Raw genomic sequence first — 22,551 nt, forward strand, 5'->3', positions numbered from 1 at the left:
ACTTCACCGCGTGATTACGACGCTGTTAATAGATATACTCCAAAGTTGGAACTGAGTTTAGTGATGGGAGATAATTCGAAGGGGTCCAAAGTTTGAACCGCTTCATCTGGGGGCTCAACCGGGATTAAAGCCATCTCGGAATAGTATAATTTCATCGAGAAAAATAACGGTGACGCTATCATTCTATTGTTCGCGGGGAGATAATTGCCATGTGCTTGAAGTGGGAACGTGGATCAGTGGGAATGACTGCTGATGAGTGGTCAATCATAGACTCATAGATATGGGGAAGTGATAATATGGACGTGGATGAGAAGGAAGATTGAAGAGTGAGAAGTGATCATCTACTCGGTATGAGCCGAGTCACTTACCGGATGTGAGTGCCTTATCGTGGTGGATCGAGATAGTATTTGTCGGAGAAGAAAACGAATGTGGTAGTGATTGATTGGAATCAAGAATACGCATTGAGATAGTGTTTAATTTGAACTGTATCGGTAGTGTAGGGTAATACGATAAACGATGAAGGTGTAAACAATGATTATTCATGGTTGAATTTCCCACCAAGTCAACCTACTATGCCGCGAATTCATAGGGTATAATTTGCAACAACTCCGCACTCTAAAGAGGGGAATCATAAGGAAAATGCTCAATTGAGCAACCTCCAGCAGCAACGGATGGATAACGTATCTAGACTACCTGACGACAACAGTGTCCAGCAGCATGGGGACACAAACGATCCTGTAACTCCTGAACGTAGTGAAACACCGGTTACCCATCATCAAGGTGCATCCGGAGTTTCAGAAAACAACACTGCAGAGTTGTTGGAAAAAAACATAGAGGGTCAAAATGTGTTGGTGGACATGATTAAAACGTTGCATCGACGCATAGATGCTCTGGAAAGAAACGTCTTGGAAACGAGACCTGAATCTAGGAATCAAGCATCCTTAGGATCACGGAACGAAGGACCTCCATCATTCGTAACGCACCCGCAAGGGAGAACTAACCCAACAGTACTCCAGCACGGACCTTTGTTTGTCAATAATCCGACGGATGCAGGAAACGTCATGAGATTCCCTGCACCAAATTTGACTAGTGCTGCTCTACCCCCAAGGGCGCCTCAGGCTTACAGTACTGCTTTCTAACATACACCGCTTATAATCCGATCTTCATCTGGTAGATTTCCAGGGCCTGCGCCAGGTATTTCATTCGGTGGGCTAGGAATGAGTTCGGGATAGCCAGGTGGTAACAAACCAACTGTAATTACAGGCCCCCCACTGAGTGGCTTCCAACAAATATTTCGCCCTCATGGAATAGGACTCCTACATCATACCGTGACGGTTGGAATGGCGCCTTCAACGATTAATGATGGACAAACTTCCCGAAATGCCAAAGTTTCGGGGCGAAAACGACGAGCGTCAACCGATTGAGTTTCTCACCGAACTTGATCGCTTTTGTAACCATCAAGGGTTAGCAAAGTTTGAGAAATTTCCAGTAGCATTGTCCTGTTTAACAGAGGAAGCTAAGGTATGGGCACGTGGATTTGAGTACCTGTTCCAAGATTATGCTGCGTTCGTGCATCACTTCAAGGAGAACTTTTGGGGTCAAACAGCACAGCGTCAAGTATCCGAAGAAATCGCTCGGGGAAATTATGTACCAAGAAATGGATCGCGTATGGCTAAATATTTTTTGGGAATGTTGCTAAAGCCGGTATTTAACCCCACTGCCTACGGAAAGAGAAATGATCCAATTTTTATCACGTCACTTTCCAAGGAATATTCAACATTTGCTAGGATCATGTATGGACATTGTCTCTGGTTATAATATCTTGCAGGCAGAGGATCGATTTATCAACGGATCTTTACGATACAACATTGGAAATGCTAGAGACGGTATGAATCCACCAAGTTGGCGGAGTAAAGAAGGAATATTTTAAGAAGTTCGAAAGGAACACCTAATGCGAATGTAGGAGAAAGTACGGGTACGAATAACGTTGGGATGGCCGTTGTGGAAGAAGATGAATCGTGCGAAGGAATAGACCCAGCAGTGTTGACAGTATTTGTGGGTCGGGAACAGCTCCTAGAACTCGAAGAGGAGTCAATACTGGAAAATACTGGAAAAGTTAAGTGATCCTCGTACATTACTGTAGATCTGACAGGTCTACAAGTCGATGCCCTTGTTGACAGTGGATGTGAACTTTCTTGCATTTCTTCGGATGTCTACGACCGGTTGAAAGAAGCCAAGATTTTTATGCCGTTTTTTTTGTTTGTATTAACGTGTATTTTAACTTAAATGCTAATTCTACACTAAATGCCAGAGTTGCCGATGAAAGCTATTTCCGTACGTGGAGCATTTGGAAAGAAGAGCATAAATGTCAATATACAGGTGCTACTGGAGATACGTATTGGGCAACGTTCATTTGACATCCCTTTCGTCGTCGTTGTTAGAGAGCTGATCAACTCCATGATCCTCGGAGAAGATTTTCAAGACCAGTATGCATACGCGCCAACTTGTGACGTAGTTGGGGGGCAAGGCCTCTCAAAATCAATCAAATTCGGAAAATTTCGACGCAGTTCATCTAGTTTAGGCATATTCACGTGAAAACTAGTGCATTGAGCTGAAAAAAAGCTGAATTTTGTCCAATTTTAGAGAGCTTCGCCCCCCCCAACTACGTCACAAGTTGGCGCCTATGCCAGTATGCTGTTTGGATTGATCAAATTGAAAAAAAGATGCGTTTGTTGCACGAGGACACCGAGATGTGCACCTAGAAAAAATCATGTTATTTTAGGTGTCCTGAACCTGATATATACGAGCGTCTTCAAAGACACAAATTTAGAGGTAAAAACATGTAAATTTACGTCTTCACACACAACGTAAGCTGCTCAACGGGCGGCTGACTCGATGGATACTGTTCCTGCAACAAAACGATTTCGAGATTGAACATGTTAAGGGTGCAACAAATACCATCACCTCGCATAAATGCCCGGCTGTCACCAATCGAACGAGAGCTACGCATCTCCATGAAGAACCTAGTAATGCTTCAAAATCAAGATCCACAAATTACGAGCATCAAACAAACAATTGCTCACATGGACGTATTGCCGAAAGGCAAGACGGAGTACAAAGTGGAGGACAGCATATTATTCATCCGCACAACCAGAGACAAAGATTGAGGACATTTTGGTGTGTACAAAACCACTAACTCGGTTAAACGAGCCGTTTATTGGAGAGGAATGCGAAGAGATATTAGGACGTTCATCAAACACTGCTTGGTTTGTCAGCTTGCCAAGAATCAAAATTTCAAACTAGTAGGAAAATGTAGAAGCATTCTTCCTAGAGAAAAGAATCAAATTCATTCCTTGGATTTATATGGGCCGCTACCTACAGGCTCCGCTGGTGTTAAGTATATCTTCGTAATACTGGACGTATTCACCAAGTTTGTAACACTATGCAGTTTAAGGAAACCTACATGGCATGTACTCTGGCGCCGCAATGAAAAATACACCACGGAAAACCTGAAGCACTGCTCTGCGATCAGGGTACGCAGCTTACATCATAAGTTTGGACGGAAAACTGTAAGCTACAAGGGATTTGGTTAATTCATACCTGTGTGCGCCATCCACAGGCAAACCCGGTTTAGCGGGTGATGCGTGAGATTTCCCGATTATGTCGTACATTCTGTCAAGACAACCATAAGACCTGGGCAAATAAAATTGGGAAATTCGCAGAATTACTGAATGCCGTATGTCACGTCACGAGTCAACAAATTGTTCACCGTATGAGCTACAGTTTGGAGTAAAACCAACAGATATTCTTCGAAGCCAAATCAAATATCCTTTCGAAGAAGCCGAGAACGTAAATTTGGGAGCAGTAAGAGCAACTATGAAGAAAAAGGCCGATGTACGGAATAGCAAAGCACCAACCCGTACGAAGGTGTTCAATGTTGGGGAATTGGTACTTCTTCGGGCCAACCCGATGTCCTCTGGATCAGAAGGAGACAGGCTTGTCCGCACTGAGCGCATGAAAATTCTGCTCTTTGAATTTACACCATCAAGCACATCGAAAATTAGAAATCTTTTCATCTTATCAGATAGAAGGATGTTTAAATATTGTAAATGTCATTTCGAACTGTCAAAAAACCGCACCGCAGCGCCGGCCCGTGCGGTGCCCGTTCAAGGTGAAATTCACTAGAGTGTTTTCACCCGGGTGAAAATCTCTTAGAGCGCTCCGTGTGGCTCTGCGGTGCGGTTTTTTGACAGTTCGAAATGACATTTACAATATTTCAACATCCTTCTATCTGATAAGATGAAAAGATTTCTAACTTATGATGTGCTTGATGGTGTAAATCCAAAGAGCAGAATTTGCATGCGCTCAGTGCGGACAAGCCTGGAAGGAGATATTAAAAAGTTCTTCATATTTTACGAGGGACCATACAGAGTGGCAAAGGTGTGTCAGCACGCATTATTAGCAACGTATTATCCCATCCACAACATGGAAAGGAGAGGGGACGGTTTCATATGAGCTCAATGAAACCGTAATTCGGCCCTACCGGGCCATCCCAGTTAGAAAACGTATGAGGAAGGAGACTAGGAGTGGCAAAGAATACGAAATCGCGGAACTGCAGAATGTGCCATTCCTAGTATTCACTGGAAGGGGGAGTTGTAACGGATCACCCTACCAAATATACTTACCGAAGATGGATGAGGAGGGGATACGATGAGACAGTCTACACTTATTTTACTTCACCGCGTGGTTACGAAGCGATTAATAGATATACTCCAAAGTTGGAACTGAGTTTAGTGATGGGAGATAATGAAGGCGTCCAAAGTTTGAACCGCTTCAAGGGTAACACATTGTTAACCATTACTCAAATGATTTGATAGATTCTTAAAATCGTTTTGTCATGCGTTTTGCAAATTGAACTTAATTAATGCACGCTAAATTTAAACGGGTAATACAGAAGCGTAGCAAATCAAAAATAAATACACCATATTCACAGTACTTCATGCAGCTTCAATGTGGTATTCTGATTCCGAGCGCGACTGTCGATCTAACATCAAGGTTGCACCATAGTTACAATAACTGGGAGGATGTTCTTAACATTTTTGCATTGTTTAAGATTTCCTTCTCATCGGAATGTTGTTAACTGGTTTTTTTTTTCTCACACTTTCATCTACCTAAAGTGACTGACGGATTATTTCTTTAGGAGCACTTAAGGTGCGATCCAGTTTCAAGGGTATCACTGTTGGTTTCAGGGGACCGTTCATAAACCACGTAGACTTTTGGGAGAGGAGGATTGTACTGGCCAAAGTTCACATTTCAACATTTTTATTGTAAAGTCTACGAGGGGAGGAAGGTGTCTGAAATTGACAAATTTTGGTCCTACGTGGCTTATGAACAGCCCCCAAGGGATTTCGTTGGATTTTAGGGGTGTTCCAATAGTGTTATGGGCGTTCCGGGGGTTTTATAGAGTTACATTGGCGTTCCAGGGGTGTTTCTAGGGGATTATTGAGCGTAAAAGAGATTTTCAACCTCTTTTTGGGGCGCCCAAGAGGTTTTCGAGGAGTTTCAGGGACGTTCGAGGGGCTTCAAGGGGTTGCAGATGGTTTCAGAGGCGATACAGTGGTGTTCCTGGGGATTTGAAGTGACGTTCCAAGGGGTTCCATGGGCTTCACAAGGTTGTACCAGGGGATTTCAGGGGTTTTCAATTAATTTCTGGGGTTTCAGAGTTTAAAAGGCATTTCAGAAGTGTTTCAGGAATTTCAAACGGTTCAGACGTGTTTCAGAGGGTTTCAAGGCTTTTCAATGAGATTTCAGGAGATTTCAAGGACTGCCAGGGATTTCGTGAGTCTTTCATGGGATTTAAGGGGCGTTCGAGCGCTTTCAGGAGTGTTTCAGAGCGTTTCAGAGAGCTTCATGGGCGTTTGAGGGGTTTGCAAGGGATTTCAGGGACGTTCTAAAGGCGTTCAGGGGTTTTGAATGGTTTCAGGGCAGTTCCAGAGGGTTTAGGCTTAGGTGGTTGCAGGAGGTTTCAAGAGCGGTACAGAGATGGTTCGATTTATGGGATTTCAGGGGCGTTCTAAAGGGTTTCAGGTGTTTTAAAGGGATTTGAGTAGCATTCCAGGGTACTTCAGGGGCGTTTCAGGAGTTTCAGGGGTGTTATAGAGCGTTTTAGCAGCGTTACAGAGGCGTTTCAGGGGTATCCAAGGGGTATCAGGAATGTTTCATGGAGGTTTAGGGAGCGTTCTATCCCATGAGATTTCAGGAAGTTTCAAAGATGTTCCAGGGTGTTTCAGTGGATTTCAGGGTCGGTTCAAGTAGTTTCAGAGGCTTTCGGGGCTTTCAGGTTTCAGGGACGTTCCAGGGGTGTTCAATAATTTTCATAGGCGTCCTAAGAGAATTTGAGGGCGTATTGCATAGTTTTCAATGATGTTCCAGGACTTTTCAGATGTCTTTTTGGAAATTTTCGGGGCGTTTCTGGGGTGTTGCTAAAGGTTTCTTGGGCGCTCCAAAGGTTTCGGGGAGTTGCAGGGGCGTATGCGATTCAGCAGATTACAAGGAGTTTCTGGGGCGTACCACATGATTTCAGTGGCATTTTCAGAGGCATACCTGTGGATTTCAGGAGCGTTCCAGAGGTTTTCAAGGGTTTGCAGGGGTGTTCCAGTGGGTTTCAAAGGGATTCCAGAGCTTTCAGGGGTGTTCCATATAGCCGGGCCCATATAGCCGAGGCGGTAAACGCACGGGTATTCAGCATGACCATGCTGAGGGTGACGGGTTCGATTCCCGGTCGGTCCAGGATCTTTTCGTAAAGGAAATTTCCTTGACTTCCCTGGGCATAGAGTATCTTCGTGCCTGCCACACGATATACGCATGCAAAATGGTCATTGGCAGAGGAAGCTCTCAGTTAATAACTGTGGAAGTGCTCAGAGAACACTAAGCTGAGAAGCAGGCTTTGTCCCAATGAGGACGTTACGCCAAGAAGAAGGGTGTTCCAAATTATTCCAGTGCAGTGGCGGATCAGGGGAGTTCTTTATGGTGTCCCTGTGTATTTCAGGAGCGTTCTAGGGGGTTTCATGGGGTTTCAGAGTGTTCCATTATTGGGTTTCAGAGCGTTTCAGGAGTGTTCTGGAAGGCGCGTTGCAGGATTGTTACAAGGGATCTCAAAGAGTTTCAGCAGGGTCCAGGACGTGCCAAAGAGCTTAGAATGCATCCTGCAATGTTCCAGGGGCATTACAGGGAATTCTGGAAGGTTTCAGGGGCGTTTCAGGAATATTCCAGGGGTCTCAGGGAGATTCAGGGACGTTCCAGAGGATTTCAAAAGCATCCACTCAGCCCAACTGAAATTCCTTCAAAACCCTCCTGAAATTACCTGAGTAGCATTGATAAGCCTTTCAAACGTACCTGAAGCCCCCCTTGGAAGCTCCCTGAAACCCCGTTAACCCCCCCGATACCCTTTTGATTTACCCATGAAGCTCTTTGAGCCTGACAGCAGGCTTTGTTCCAGTTGGGATGTCATACCAAGAAGAAGAAGAAGAAGAAGAAGAAGAAGAAGAAGAAGAAGATTCGGGGTACACTGCTCCCTAAGATCCATAATCAGTTTGAACCTGAAAAGATTGTTTTAGAAGTTTAGTGTCTATGAAGAATTTGTTCGGTATACCAGAGTCCTTCTTTCAAAAGTATCACTCATGTGATTATTCCATCTAGACTTCAAACACGGTTCATGTTTAAGCAAACGAATAATTACAACACCATTGAATACTTTTAGGCGTTTATCTGTTTCTGTCCCAATTTACAAAATTGACTCTACTTTGTAAAAACACGTTTCGTTAAGAAATTAAAGGCCAGATTTGGATTCCAATTTAATAGATCTACCGAGAATATACAGCCTTTTATTGAAAAAGTAGCCAAAAGGCAGCTGTAGAACATATCGCCACAACATTGCACCGGGGAACACTTATTTCCGGTGCAAAATCAGGTTCAAGCATGGACTTCCGGTTTGACAACTACCCTTGCAAGAAGTATAACTCTTCCCATCGATCATAGTGAAAACCACTTATGTTTATATTTTGTAGTTCCTAAGAATCAGCCAATTAAAAATAAAAACTTTGTCCTGGGGTTTTGAGGGTTAAGGACAGACTTGTTAGAATCCCAAAATGGCCAACAAAATAACCGACTTTGGCACCTACTCACGACTTCGAGGGCACAAATCTCTTCGTAAACAAAACCAGCGCACCTGAGGTTCTCATTTTAAATTTATTACAAGTGAGCAAGAACAGAATAATAAAATGCACTGTTGTTTGAAGCTTGCTTCTTGAGATTTGTGCATCTGAAATTCTGATGCACTGTTGAAGCGGGATTTGAAGACGTATGTCCTTAAACCAATGCAATACATAAACTTAAAAAATGAATCCATGTTTAGTTTACGAATAGGCAGATGCAGGAAATCCCTAAAACAGTAATATGATTGTGGCTCATCGTTTCATATAATGTAACTCACGCAGATTCATCGTTATCATCCGCCCCCGCACACTCTGAAACCAATGAATATCGCAGCTACACGGTGGTGGATAACAGCAAAAAGGGATTTCCTGTTCCGCTTTACGAGCGAAGGGTTTTCGCATTCACATATTTGCGTGAAGTGGTTTTTGGTTATCTTCTAACAACATGAAAGCTCATTGCAGCTCGTTCTCCCAAGGTAGAGGCATAGATTGATGCCGGGCATATTTCGGTCGTTTGCGGTGAAAAGAATAGATGCCCTAGGTGAATGTAAATATGGTATGTGCCACGAGTAACGACATAATAACGAGCCTCGTACCTGGCTAACTCAATAATGGTTTGTGAAAAGATGAAAAATTAGGATATTTTCTTTGTGCAACGGGCGAGTGACTTACATTTAAGGGCGAACGGGACGGTCGAGGAAATATCCGCCATTGCTCTATTGCTACTAAGATGGTGTTATCAGATTCTACTTCAAATAATGGAACAAAAATCTATCATTGTGTATGCTTACTTGCAGTACATATGCTGATTGTTTTTCAGCCTCATCTGTACGATAGAAAGCGAGATTACCATCTTCAAAATCTCGAGGCAAATTGATAGAAAAAGAAGGAAGATAGGATAAATAACAAGGCGTCCCGATTCACCCTAAAGTCTGTGTACCTATTGTATGCTAAGATTAGCTAGCATGCCGTCTAGACACATCCATCACAACATATAGGAGATACCTTCGACAAAAAAAAATAAAAGATGAGCATAATGGAGGCGCACGGTTATCCATCGTATAGATGTGTTTAATCTGCAGTCAACACGTCTGAAGATTAAACCACGTAATTTAAGTCTTCCAATATTAACCAATAGTTTAGCTTTGTCCATCTAAAAGGTAGTTACCTCACTCATAGCTGTACTCCAACGCCAACTGTGATCAAGATGATAAAGACGAAACAAGCCTCCGTTGAAAAGCCTGACGAGCCCCTATACGACTAAAGTATCTATTCAATTCACACCTCCTCTCGACGAGGGTTATATCCTTTATTACTCGTTTTTATTTTTACCACATCCGTCGGTGGTGTTTGCGCGGAACTGTTCAATCAATTGAGCTGCACTTACCTATCTACCTACCTACCTACCTACCTACCAGAAGCATCAGGCGGAAATCGATGTTTTCCTCCCGATGAATGAGGGGTTCCGCAGCCAGGAGATGGGTCCACCAAAGAGTACCTACAGAAGTGGAGAGGTGTGTCCCCGTTCGCAGTTGATTCATGCCCATACCATTCTGTCGAGAAGGGTCATCCAAGTCAATTGATGATGATACTGAAAAGATAATGCTGTTGCCACTAAATGCACAACAACAGGTGGGCTATCTTCTTTTTTGTGGCGAGCGTTCCTTCTGGAACAGATCGTAATTCTTAGTCTGGTGTTCAATGAGAAATTCCACAATTATTAATCCGTAACTTTCATTGCCTGTTCACCATTTTAATTTTTTTCCTGTATTAACGAGATTTTTAGCCCTAGGCTAGTTCATCTCGGGACCCACGATTTACTTCCCTTCCGAAGGAAGAACTCACATTTTGCGAGTTTGTCGGGAGTGGGATTCGATCCCAGGTCCTCAGCGTGATAGTCAAGTGTTCTAACCATCACACCAGGTCCGCTCCACCCATTATGAATTCGTATATCGTATGGCAGAAACAAAAACTCCTGTTTCCTCAAGAAAAGTACCCGGAACAAGACTCTCTCAGCATGCTCTTGTAGAATAACTGCGTGTTTACGTGCCGAGCTATATGGGGTTCAGTGGATAGTGTGTTTTAATTATTACGGAGATGAAAGGTGGGTATCATCAGTCAGCTATTAGAGTACTAGTTATTCATTGGAAAAAAATCGATATTCATTAACATAAAATTTCATTAACCTCACGGCTGAAACAAACCGCAAGCATGGTTTGGAATTGGTGGTTCGTATTAATTTTCTAATGGCAGGCACGTGTTACTCAAAGCTCATAGAAGAGATTACAAGATTGATCCAAGCAATGAGTATAAGCCAACCGCTCACTGAATTAATATTTAAACAGATGAACCAGGTTAGCTTGTATAGTGGTTCACTGCACTACTGTTTAAACCTCTTTTTTATGGAAAGAGGAAATCTGCTTCTACAGATACCCGAGAGGTGGGTCCTCAGGTTATGTGAGGTCGACACTAAAACCTCTTTCTCTCTCTTCCTTACCTTCGCGGTACACCTGTTAGGGATGACTTCGAGAAGGGGGATGACTTCGTACAATGAGTACACTCTAATGGTAAGCGTTCCACCTGCTACCGCCTTAAGTTGTTCACTCTTCCCCGGAGGCTCGGGCCCTGGCTAGTACATAGTACCCGTTGGGCTCAAGCTCCTGGATGGGGAGGGGGAGCCAACTCAACTAGCTGTTGTTCGGCTCGCCATTTTCTCTGTAGTCCAAGGACGATTCGAGATACCGAGGAAGAAACGGCATCCCACTTGTCCTCCCCCGTACACATCCTTTCAACAATGTTGTCGGGAATGATATCTCTACCGCAGACCTCCTGCATACTCGACCTTTGCTTCACGAAGCGTGGGCATTCAAAGGGCACATGCTCCGCGGTCTCACTGACAGAAATTAGGATACCGTCCGGACCCGGAGCCTTGTTCAACTTAAGCGACTTCGCTATTGCCATGAGTTCGTCGTTCGTCACCGGGGCTACCTCGCTATGGCCGGTTTGGCTATAGGGAACGGGGGCCCATGGTCTTGTATCGTGGCGCGGGAACAGCGTTTCCACGATCTTCTGCAGCATCTCTGGGGAGCGTTCTGGGGTTGCTGATGCAGGGATTCAGAGATTCAAGAAATCGAATGCGATGAAAAGGTTCCGTTTTCATAGAGATTTAAATCCCAGTTAAAGTGCGCCCCTAATCAAATACAATCGATTTGATTTCTGAGAAAAACAAAACGGTGGTACTGATATTTATCCATGCATCGGAACTCTAGCCCCATCCATGTCTTGCTTCTAGTTTAGTTCCAGGACAACAAAGAAAAACCCGGGACTTTAGGCTAGTTGCAAAACTATGTCAAATTAGAGAACGTGTTCTGCAATAAGAATTCATGTGAGTCCTTGAATTAGAGTAAAGGGGAGCAAAATTTCTTTTATGCAATTCAGTACACCAAAACCTCCATTTAGGTAATGAGTCGGGACTGCCTAAATAGAATTTTTACCTAAATGGATTCATTTCCTAAATGGATTCAGTCTATTACCTAAATGGAGTACAAGGTAGAAAATAGGTTCAAGAAGGGAGAGTGACTAGGAGATTTAAAGGGATCATGCGGAGCTTCAGAGGATTTTCAAGGGAGTCTCAGGAAAGGAGGGGCTGTAGAGGCATTTTCGAGTGTTTTGGAGGGTCTCAGGTCAGACTTGTCATTCAAATAACTAGATGGGCACGAAACACGAAAAACCCTGCAAAATTCCGCCAGACTGAAAAATTATTCAATGTCGGGTCAATTTTTATGATATGTTGGGTCACTGTTGGACCAACATCGAACAACTGTTGGGTCCTTATTGGGTTTTCCGGCCAAAATGAAAACAGGTCAATGATAGGTTGATGTCGGGTTTGACGTCATCAATGATGGTAAACACAATCAAATTCCATTTAGGTAACGTTACCTAAATGGAGGGACCTAAATAGATTTTACCTAAATGGATCCTACCTAAATGGAGGTTTGAGTGTATCATAATTTACATTTTATATAACTCATTATGCAACTGAAATGAGTTGCATAATGAAAAATAGTTGTATAATGTTCATTATGCAACTCATTTGAGTTGCATTATGAACATTATGCAACTCAAATGGGTTGCATTATGAAAAAATCATTGCATAAAATTTTGTATGGAACTCGTTGCAAAACTCGATTTTTTCAGCACTCTTCGTATTTATCCAACTCGGCAAGCCTCGTTGGATAAATGTACGACTCGTGCTGAAAAAATCAACTTTTTGCAACTCGTTACATAAAAAACCATTAAAGTTTTTGAGCTCAATTCAAATTATTTCTTTTGAGTGTCAAGGTTGTTCAAAGCCTTTTTGAAAAAAAAAATCTTTCGCTCCAAAAATTATGAAAATTGATCAATTTTTCGAAAAGTTTTTGATCAAATTGTAATATGCGATGGTCCTTCCAATGCATGCAATGGAATTGTTATGAAATCGAAATCGATATTTTATTTTCGGGCGTAACTAGGTGTATTTTTAAGATGCTTTAGCATGTATAACTTTTTGCAAAAAAGATTTGGAAATCATATTTCACACATAGTGGGGCAAAAGTTCGAGTCATGTGGCAACTTTAGGTAGAAACCTAAAATTCTGAAGAATGTCCATAATATCTCTAAAAATTATGAAATTAGTGAGAAAATTCGATCAAAGTTGAAAAAAAGTTGTTTTATTTGAATTTAACGAAAAATTACTAATTTTTGGTGTATTAAATTTAACCCTGATTTGGGTAAAATACAGATAAGACTTTAAAGTGTATTCCAGTTCCAACATCAAATATTAATTGATTTTAGGTATTCCTATTACCAAAGTGTCAAAATAATATGCTACGGTTAGCGAAATTCCACAAACACTAGATTCGAACTTTTGCCCCAGTGGTGGGTCAAGAGTTCGAATTAGACATACACATACAAAAAGTGCTGTAACTCAAAATTAAAAAGATATTTGGCTTACCGTGATTTCGGGTGAAATTGATCACTTTTCGCAGTTTTTTGCGTCTAATTTTTGAATGTTTGTCGATATTGTTAAATTCAATGCTTTAAAACAACTACGACCATGGTTTTCATCAGTCAACGAGGTTAAAACTTTTACAGCAAATCATTTTATTATAATAAATATCATTTTATATAAAAAAATCTAAAAAATACTTTCGGGGTGAAATTGATCAGTCAGTGAAATGCCTTTGTAAATGATGAAAATTATTTTTCCATCAAAATTAACCACCCTAGAATGCGAAAAGCTATGCAAAACTGTTACAAGTTTACTAAATTTTTAATTATTTAAATTTAAAATTTAATAAATCTAGAGAAAACGCCTAAAAGTATGCAATTTTCTCACTAATTATGTGTATCAATATCGTACTTCCTAAAAAGAGCAATTTTATGCATAAATTACAATATTCATAGAACTTTTGATGACGAAATCTGGTTTAGCGAACACTTTGCAGCTATAAACATTCATTCGAATATTCATCACATGTGTGATACAACTACGGTAACAAAAGTTTGGAAGTGTCTATGAAGATCGCCTAACACGCAGTTTCGGAAAGTATTGACTTTGATACCGAAATATGTAACTAATTGGCTGTAAAATATGTAAACTCATCATTCAATAACCCTTGAGCAAGGTGATGGCCCTTTTCCACAAATTGTTTAAAGTTTAAAGCGTTATTTTTAATAAATGACAATGGGAAAACTTGTAGTTAGAAGACACAGAATGTTGCTAATTGACAAATTGAGGGATGAATTTTTGAAAAAAATCGCGTTCTGGTGGGATTCGAACCCACGACGCGAGGCTGTGTTATGGATTGACATCTAAGCCGAAAGAGAGATGGTTCTTGAAAAAGTGAATGTTCATGGTGAGGGCTCGGGTTCAGTTTGGCTTTCTATTCCGCAGAATTATCACCTGTTCTGTGGCTTAGTTGGTTAAAACACCGGTCTAGCGAATAAGGGGTTGTGGGTTCGAATCCAACCAGAACGAAATTTTTTTTTTCAAAAATTCATCCCTCAATTTGTCAATTAGCAACATTCTGTGTCTTCTATCTACAAGTATTTCTGTATGTTTATGACATACCAGCTAATCTGGTAAATGCCAGTAAAGGGCAACATATATCAGTGTAAATGACAATGGACCTCTCGTCGATCAATTTCACCCCACTGATCAATTTCACCCGAAATCACGGTAACTTTGTTCAGCAAAATTTTAGCTCATGGATGGTAGAATCCCCACACGGTATTAATTTATTTACATCTGCTTCGATTTTTTGAAAAAAAATGAATTTTCAACTAGGGTCGAAAGTTTGCTCCACCTTACTCTACCAGAACGTAACAGTCCTTAATAAGTTAGTACGCAATTAGATACGTAAAGCATGTTTGTTTCCCTAACATCAAGTGTAGTCTCGGGTGGGTCGAGTCCGAGTCTTTAACTATCAGCAAGGCAGAATAAATGCAATTTTAGAAACTGTCACCAGTAACAAGGACTTTGTATCATGAATCCTTATTACCAAAACGATGTTGGGTCATTAGGCCGAAGGTCATTAGGCCGAAGGTCATTAGGCCGAAGGCCATTAGGCCGAAGGTCATTAGGCCGAATGGTCACTAGGCCGAATGGTCATCAGGACGAATTGAAAATCAGCCGTTATGAGCCTGTAAAGAGATCTGTTGTTTTTACTTTTTCCAAAAATTTTTTTGTTGAAAACTACTTTAATAATGAAACTAGAAAGAATAGCCTATGTTTTAAAGAAGGAAAAATTTATGAATTGAATATCAGCAGTTTCTGCGCCAAAAACTATTTTAGCAATGATACTAGAAAGAACAGCATATGTTTAAAAGAAGGAAAAATTCATGGGTAAAATATCAGTAGATTCAGCATCAATAAAGTATCGTCGTGCCTGTCACACGATATACACATGCAAAATGGTCATTTGCCGAGGAAGCTCTCAGTTAATAACTGTGGAAGTGTTCATAGAACACTAAGCTGAGAAGCGGGCTTTGTCTCAGTGGGGACGTAACGGCAAGAAGAAGACCCAATGATCATTCGGCCTGATGACCATTCGGCCTAATGACCTTCGGCCTAATGACCTTCGGCCGAATGGCCTGACACCTACCAAAACACATTACCCCAGCTTGACCAAGCGGATGTCACTAGGGTTCGGTTTGGTAGATCTTTCACCGTAACGCAACACAAAAAGGTGATCTATCTAGCCGGAAAGCTAATCATAGTAGCCGACAATTTTAATTCAACTCCAGCAAAATGTCAAAAAAAAAACATCGTCAATGTTTTCAAGCGTTTCTGTATGAAATAGGGTAGCGAACCACTTGGGCAGCGGCCGGTATTTTGGGTTCTCTTCGCTATAACTCAGTCAATTCTAAACCAATTGACTTGAAATGTTGTTTACGGCTAGATACTATACGTTCCAAAATTTGTGTCAATTGATTCAGAATTGACTGAGTTATACATAGCAGAAAAGTGCCCAAAATAGGACTTCTGCCGAGATGGTTCCACCCCCCTAAATAAACACTTTTCCTTAAATTTTAGACTTGTGATGGCCGCCAGCATATGTACAATCGCAACACGTGGCATAGAACTTGCAGAGATATGAAATAAGGAGTTGACGTAGATGCCAAATAATTTTTGGGCAGCAATTTCATCAATTTTCTTCAAACCCAATACATACCCAAATTGGCTCGGCAGTATAAACTTTTCCTACCTTAACCCGTAAACACCCGGGATGATTTTCTTTTGGTAGAAACGCAATATATTCTTTGTTTCAAAACAGTTTACCCTGGAGTCTTCTTTATAGTCAAGATGAATAGTTGTGCTAACAAATGCATGGTAGCCCCCCCCCTTTACACCCTCCCCCTTTGCTGGTTGCCGAAAATACGTGGCTTATTTTTGTATTTTTTTATAATTTCTACATGTTTTTGCTCAAATTTCATCGTTTTGCTAATCATCAACAGTTTTAACTGATCCTCGACATGCAGTGTATTACTATCCATCATAGTCTGTCGTTTCATCCCAGAGCTATTTTAAGGCCTCCAAAGAGCTTCGTAGTTTGTGTTACAAATCCAATATTCTAAACCGAATGACCACAGAACATAGCCTACGGTACTCAAAAAGCCTCAAAGCACCCCTAGAAAATTCATATTATATGAATTGGGTGATCTAGGTCACCCAAACTACTATGGAATTCATTATCTTAAGATCTATTACATCTACCATCATTTGTGTTCATTCTGTTCACAAAATTTAGTCACGTTGATCTCCATTAGACCTCGCAATGCTACGAGCAACTTGGCATTGTGGTAGTTGGACATTCCGTGAGATACAAATGGCCTCCAATACACTTTGAAGTTTGGGTTACGATATCTACATGCTGTATCATGCTTTGATTGTAAAAAATACTGCTGATGGAGCCTCAGTACACAACTATAATGCTTTTGATACATTTATGGGTTATTCCAGGCTGTCCAAACTATTCTGGAATAAGGACCTTCAAGTTCTACAGGCTCTACTCTTGTTTTTATTCACGATTGTATCTGTTGCACCTCATAATATTACGATTATCTCTATGTTGGATGTTCACTGGCATATATGTGTTTTGAAGTTTGGATCGCGATCCCATTGTATTTTGAAGTTTGGGTCGCAATATCTGTTAATCTTTGGTTATTTTTACTGTAGCAAATGCTCGCGGAATATAATCTACGCTACTCTTGGAGCCTCAGAGTGCAAGTCTGATATCTTAGCAACATTCACTTGGTGATCCAGGTTATCCAAACTATTCTGGAATTGAGACCTTCAAGCTGTACAGTGTACACGCTCTACTCTTGTATCTCTTTACTTTATGAGTGTAAATCTTCCACGATTATTTCTATTGTATCCCTTAATATTACGAGAATCTCTTTGTGTTGTTGTTTTATGTTCCAAGAATCTCTCCAGGGATTTTTCTGGGTATTTTTTCAAGTAAACTCTCCAGAAATCCTCCAAAAATTGCTCCAGTTATGCCTAGAGGGATCCCTCCTAGGATTCCTTCAAAAAATCCTTCAGGAATTCCTCCAAAATTTTCACCAAGAATTTCTCAAGAAATCCCTCCAGGTATATCTCCAAGAATTCTACCAAAAATTCCTACGAATCTCTATAGAAATTTCTCCATGAATTCCTTCAAGAATTCCACCAAGAATTTCTCCAAGAATTTCTCCAGATATTCTCTAGATATTCCTCCAGGTCTTCTGCCAAGAAATTCTCCAATCATTCCTCCAGAAATTTCTCCAATAATTTATCCAGGAATTCCTTCAAGAATTCCTCAAGGAATGCCTCCAAGAAACCCTCTACGAAATACTCCAGAAATTTCACAAACAATTCCTCCATAAACCTGCAGGAAATCATCCAGAAATTCTTCCAAAAACTACTCCAGGGATTCCTCTGACATTTCTTTCTGGCATTTTTCCAGAAATTCCAGGAATTCACCAAGATTTTTTTTTCAAGGAATTCCTATAGAAATTACTTTGGGAATTCCCCCAGGAATTTCTTCGAAAAATTCTTCCTATAATTTCCCCAGAGATTTTCAAAGATTTTTTTTTCAGGATCGTTCAGGAAACCTTTAGAAAATACTCCTGGGATTACTCTTAGCAATTGACTGAGAATTCTTGCGCCAAAAAAATCCTGCCGAAATTACTCAAGGAACATCTTCAGGAATTACTACAGGAATTCCTCCTGGAACTTTCTCTGGGATTCCTCCAGGATTCCTCGAATCAATTCTTTTATGAATTATATCAGGAAATCCTCCAGAAATTATTTCGAAAATTCCTCCAGGAAGTCCTACAGGAATTCCTCTTACAGTATGTTCAAGAATTCCACCAAGAATTCATCCAGGAATTCCCCCAAGAATTGCACCTGGAATTTCTACAAAAATACATCCAGGAATGTGACAGCATGGTGCTGATTCGATAACTGCTGGGTGAAAACACGGAAGAGCGCGCGATGGGGAGGGGTCTATTTCGCCAAACGGCTCAAAGTGATTATTTCGTTTGTTATTGTTTTAGAGAAGCCTCCGCGGAACCTGTTCCAGGTGATCCGGAGCGGCCATATCTGTTGATACATACTTAAGTTTGTCTGCCCCATTCTCTCGAAATCATGAAAAATGATACGCCGCACGGCATGTTTTGCTTGCAAACCAGAAATGTCCCCGATGACACCCATAGTTGATAAAGACTTCAGTCTATCGTTTCTAGCTCAGTCATTCGAAAACATGAAGACTGATATGTCGCACGGCATGTTTAGGTTGAAATCCAGAAGTGTCCCCAACAAGGCCCCGCAGAACTAATCACGGGGATCCGGATGGGTCAACTTATTCAAGTTTGGTTATCGCAACAGTGAAACACAACTGTTCGCAACCAAAATTTCACTTTTAGCCATTTTTGCAACTCCTCGACCCCAGCACAATCCGGAATATCCCCGGAATGGTTCCGGATATTGCATGGCCACTTGTGTATAATAAACTAGCACCAAATTAAGATCAATTGAGGGCGACATAAAAAAAACAGATTGAATACGAATTGACGAAATGCCAGCATTTTGAAAATGAGTTGTTTGGAGTCGGGTACGTGAAGGTTAATAGGTTATTACGCAATTAGCATAAAACATGTTTGTTTTCCTTTCATCAAGAGTAGTCTCAGCAGGAGCAAACCGAGTCCTTACCTATCCGAAAGGCAAAATAAATGCAATGCTCTACAAGGGTTATAACATCAAGCAACTTCTTAACCCGCTAAACCCTGAACCATTAGCCCCCAGCATGGGTCACCTGACACCTTGGATTGGAGTTCCCTGTTTGGTGGACTTTTACCGCCAGAACAAGGAGTCCTATGTGCTATTCTAAGCCAGCAGCTAGAGGCGCAATCTATGCGATAATTATTAACCAGAATAATTCGAATCTGTTCTTTCTCTGCCTCTTTTCACCAGATCCGCGAGCACTATGGCATCCAGCGGGCGGAAGTCACGTTCAAGACCATCGACGAAATCAACCAAAACTTAAACCTACTGCCCAACATAACCCTCGGTGTGGAAATCAGAGATTCCTGCTGGTACGCCCCGGTAGCCTTGCAGCAAAGTATCGAACTGATCCGAGACTCCATATCGCCTCCATCCGGGGCTAGCAACATTGGTGCCTCTCCGAGGTTTCCGCTGGACGGTGGCGGTTGGACGGGTGGCATGTCCAATTTCATCAAACCGGACATGTGTGTGGTAAGTGCGGTTTAGAAATTTGAGACATTGAGTTTTATCGATTTCCTTATATTGTTGACAGGCACTACACCAAAACGCGTCACTCGGCTACATCGACGGTCCCGTCAAGCCATCGAACAAGTTTCGTCAAACGTTGATAGGGGTTATCGGGCCCGGGTCCAGCTCCGTAGCACTTCAGGTGCAGAATTTGCTGCAGCTGTTTTCGATCCCACAGATTGGGTACTCTACCACTTCGAAGGATCTCTCCGATAAGGCACGCTATAGCACCTTTATGCGAGTAGTCCCTTCGGACTACTACCAAGCGCAGGTCATGGTGGATGTGGTGCGGCAGTTCAACTGGACCTATGTATCTGCTATCAATACGGATGGTGAGTACTTGAAATTCGTCCAAATGGGTTTCTAAAATGTAGGTAGATCTAATAGTTTTTATTTTACTTGCGCCTTTATCTTTCAAACAGAAAATTATGGTCAATCCGGAATCCAAGCGTTTCGGGAGCTGGCAGACAGATACGGAGTTTGCATTGCTCGTGAGGACTCGGTAATTACCATCAGACACATGCGATTCCATATATAATTGTCAACTAGTAATCCATTTCCTCTTCTGCTTTCATTCCACCCGGCAGATCCTGAGCAACGCCGAAGACGAATCGTTCCTGGACGTGCTGCGAAACATCGTCCAGGACGCCAGCGCCAAAGTGGTGGTGTGCTTCTGCGAAGGAATGACCGTCCGCGGTCTGCTGAAGGCGATGAAGAATCTCAACATGACCGACCGGTTTCTGCTGATTGGAAGCGACGGGTGGGCCGACCGGGCCGACGTCGTGGAAGACTACGAACGCCAAGCGCTGGGTTCCATTTCGATTCGGATCCACAGTCCGTACGTGAAATCGTTCGACGACTATTATTTCGGGCTGAGCCCATTCACCAACAAGCGCAACCCGTGGTTCCGGGAGTTTTGGGAGGTAAGTTTTGAAAATGGGGGAGGTGGTTGGTAATCGGTGTGCGGTGGGAGGATGATGACAATGATGATAAAGACCAAAATTATAGTCCCTTTCTCTACTTGAAGAGCTACTCAACCTTCGGTTGGCTTATTGTGTTTTGTTAATTGAATATCTGTTTTTTGCTCGTCGCTTTCGCAGGCGAAGGAGACAAGAGGAGCGCGAGTTTTGATGTAGCTAAGAAAAATCTTTTGTCTTTGTGGTCCTGATCTCAGCCAACCGACAAACGGTCGATTTCCGATGCCAAGCGATGTATTATGAATGGAAACGATTATCCTAACCACCGTTTGGGGCAGGATGATAACCTTAATCGATTGTCTATCTTATTGTCTATTATTCGTTTAAAGCCCATATTGCAGGCTGAGTAAAATTTTCCTTTACACTGGAACCTCCATTAAAATGATGCCTGGTTTACATGGTGCAAGTGACTTGATAAAAGTCAACTGAAAATACCCAAATGAATGCGAAGTGAGCATGTAATCACCACCATTCATCTCAGTTGAGCAACTCAAGTGAACGTAAGTTGAACATGTTGAACTTTTTCTTTCGTTTTTTTCAAGTCAAACGAAATCATTTCACTTGCCCCGTTTAAATCCGCGATTAAGGACAAGGTATTTGGAGTACATAGCTCAAAATTTCTAGAGCACCGTTTTTCAGAACCGTTGAACGGATTTGGATGGAAATGCATCACGCTAATTGTTCAGTGGTTGTCAACAGCGTGATGCATTTTAATCCAAATCCGTTCAACGGTTCTAAAAAACGGTGCTCTAGAAATTTTGAGCAATGTACTCCAAATACCTTGTCCTTAATGTAACAAATTCAATTCAGTTTGCGTACGCTTCGCATGCATTAAACAATGTAAACATCTGCTTCAACTGTGATGCGTTCCAGAGCTTTTAGGCGGGCATTCAAGTCGTTTTCCTAGCCTAACCATTCAATTGGATTGAACATTTTTGAGGAGTTTTCAGCTCAGATGCTCTTTCCACTTCAACAGAGTATACCAGACATAATGCGTTGGGACTGCCTAAATAAATTCAAGATTGCAAAAAATTTCAAGAAGGGCGAGTGGCTAGAAAATCTAAAGGGAGGCATGCGGGGTTTCAGTGGGGTTTTGAGGGAGTTGTAGGAAGGGGTGAGGGTCACACGCGTTTCAAGGCATTTCAGGACGTTTGAAAGGATTTTCTGGAGTCTTCAACGCTCTCACGAGCGTTTCACGGAGGTTACAGTGATGTTTCAGAGGTGTTTCATGGCTTTTCAATGCGTTTCAGGAAGTTTCAGAGGCCTTGCATGGGGCTTCAGAGAGATTCATGTACGTTACAGGGTGTCCGAGGGTTTGAAGGGTTTTTATCGGTTTTTCGAGAAAATAAAAAGGATTTTCAGAAGGTTTTGTAGGTGTAATAGGGGCGTTTTTAGGAGTTTCGGAGGGTCTCAGATGCGTTATAGAGGTCCGAGTTGGTTTCAGGGGATTCTCGGTGATGGCAGAATCAGGCAACATTCGAACGAGAATTTGGAATCAGTGGAAAGAATATTTAATTCGCGGGATTACTCTACGAAACTGTTTTATATTCGGGGAAGAAATGCAAAATACAATGCATGCGATAGGAGAACGTTTTACTAATAAGCAATGAATAGAAAAATGCAAAAAAAAAAAAAAAACGAACCAGTGGTGTTGCTGTCATCAGCTCTCGGTCTTCGGTGGTCTCAAATGCGTTACAAGGCATCCAAAAGAATTTCAGGCAGTTTTCAGAGGATTTTCACCGGATTTCAGAGGCATTTCAGGGGAATGCTCGAAGTGCGTTACAGATGATCCGAGGAGTCTTCAGGTGTTTTTTGAAGATATTTCAGTAAGATTCAAATAGATTTAAAAAGGATTACAGATGCATATTCAGAGGTATGTATCAATGTTACAAGGGGTCCGATGTTGTTATAGGCATTTTGAAGGATTTTCAGCGGTTTTCATTCGTTTTAGGGGACTTCGGAAGTACTCAGGAGCGTTACATGGTTATTCATAGAGCTTCGGGAGGATTTCAAAGTCATTTCAGACGGTTTCAGAAGGGATTTAAGA

The 22,551-nt window shown here is 41.7% G+C and overlaps 1 protein-coding gene across 1 annotated transcript in view; it reads left to right on the top strand.

Moving 5' to 3' along the window:
* Positions 1 to 22,551, top strand: part of LOC109410169 (metabotropic glutamate receptor 1) — a 679,657-nt gene that overhangs the window by 79,936 nt on the left and 577,170 nt on the right. The window contains exons 4-7 of the mRNA XM_062845013.1: positions 19,210 to 19,491; positions 19,553 to 19,859; positions 19,950 to 20,029; positions 20,115 to 20,450. Coding sequence (XP_062700997.1) covers positions 19,210 to 19,491; positions 19,553 to 19,859; positions 19,950 to 20,029; positions 20,115 to 20,450 — 1,005 coding nt within the window. The remainder of the gene's footprint in view (positions 1 to 19,209; positions 19,492 to 19,552; positions 19,860 to 19,949; positions 20,030 to 20,114; positions 20,451 to 22,551) is intronic.

The sequence above is a fragment of the Aedes albopictus genome, chromosome 1 (assembly GCF_035046485.1).
Source record: "Aedes albopictus strain Foshan chromosome 1, AalbF5, whole genome shotgun sequence".
NCBI lineage: Eukaryota > Metazoa > Arthropoda > Insecta > Diptera > Culicidae > Aedes > Aedes albopictus.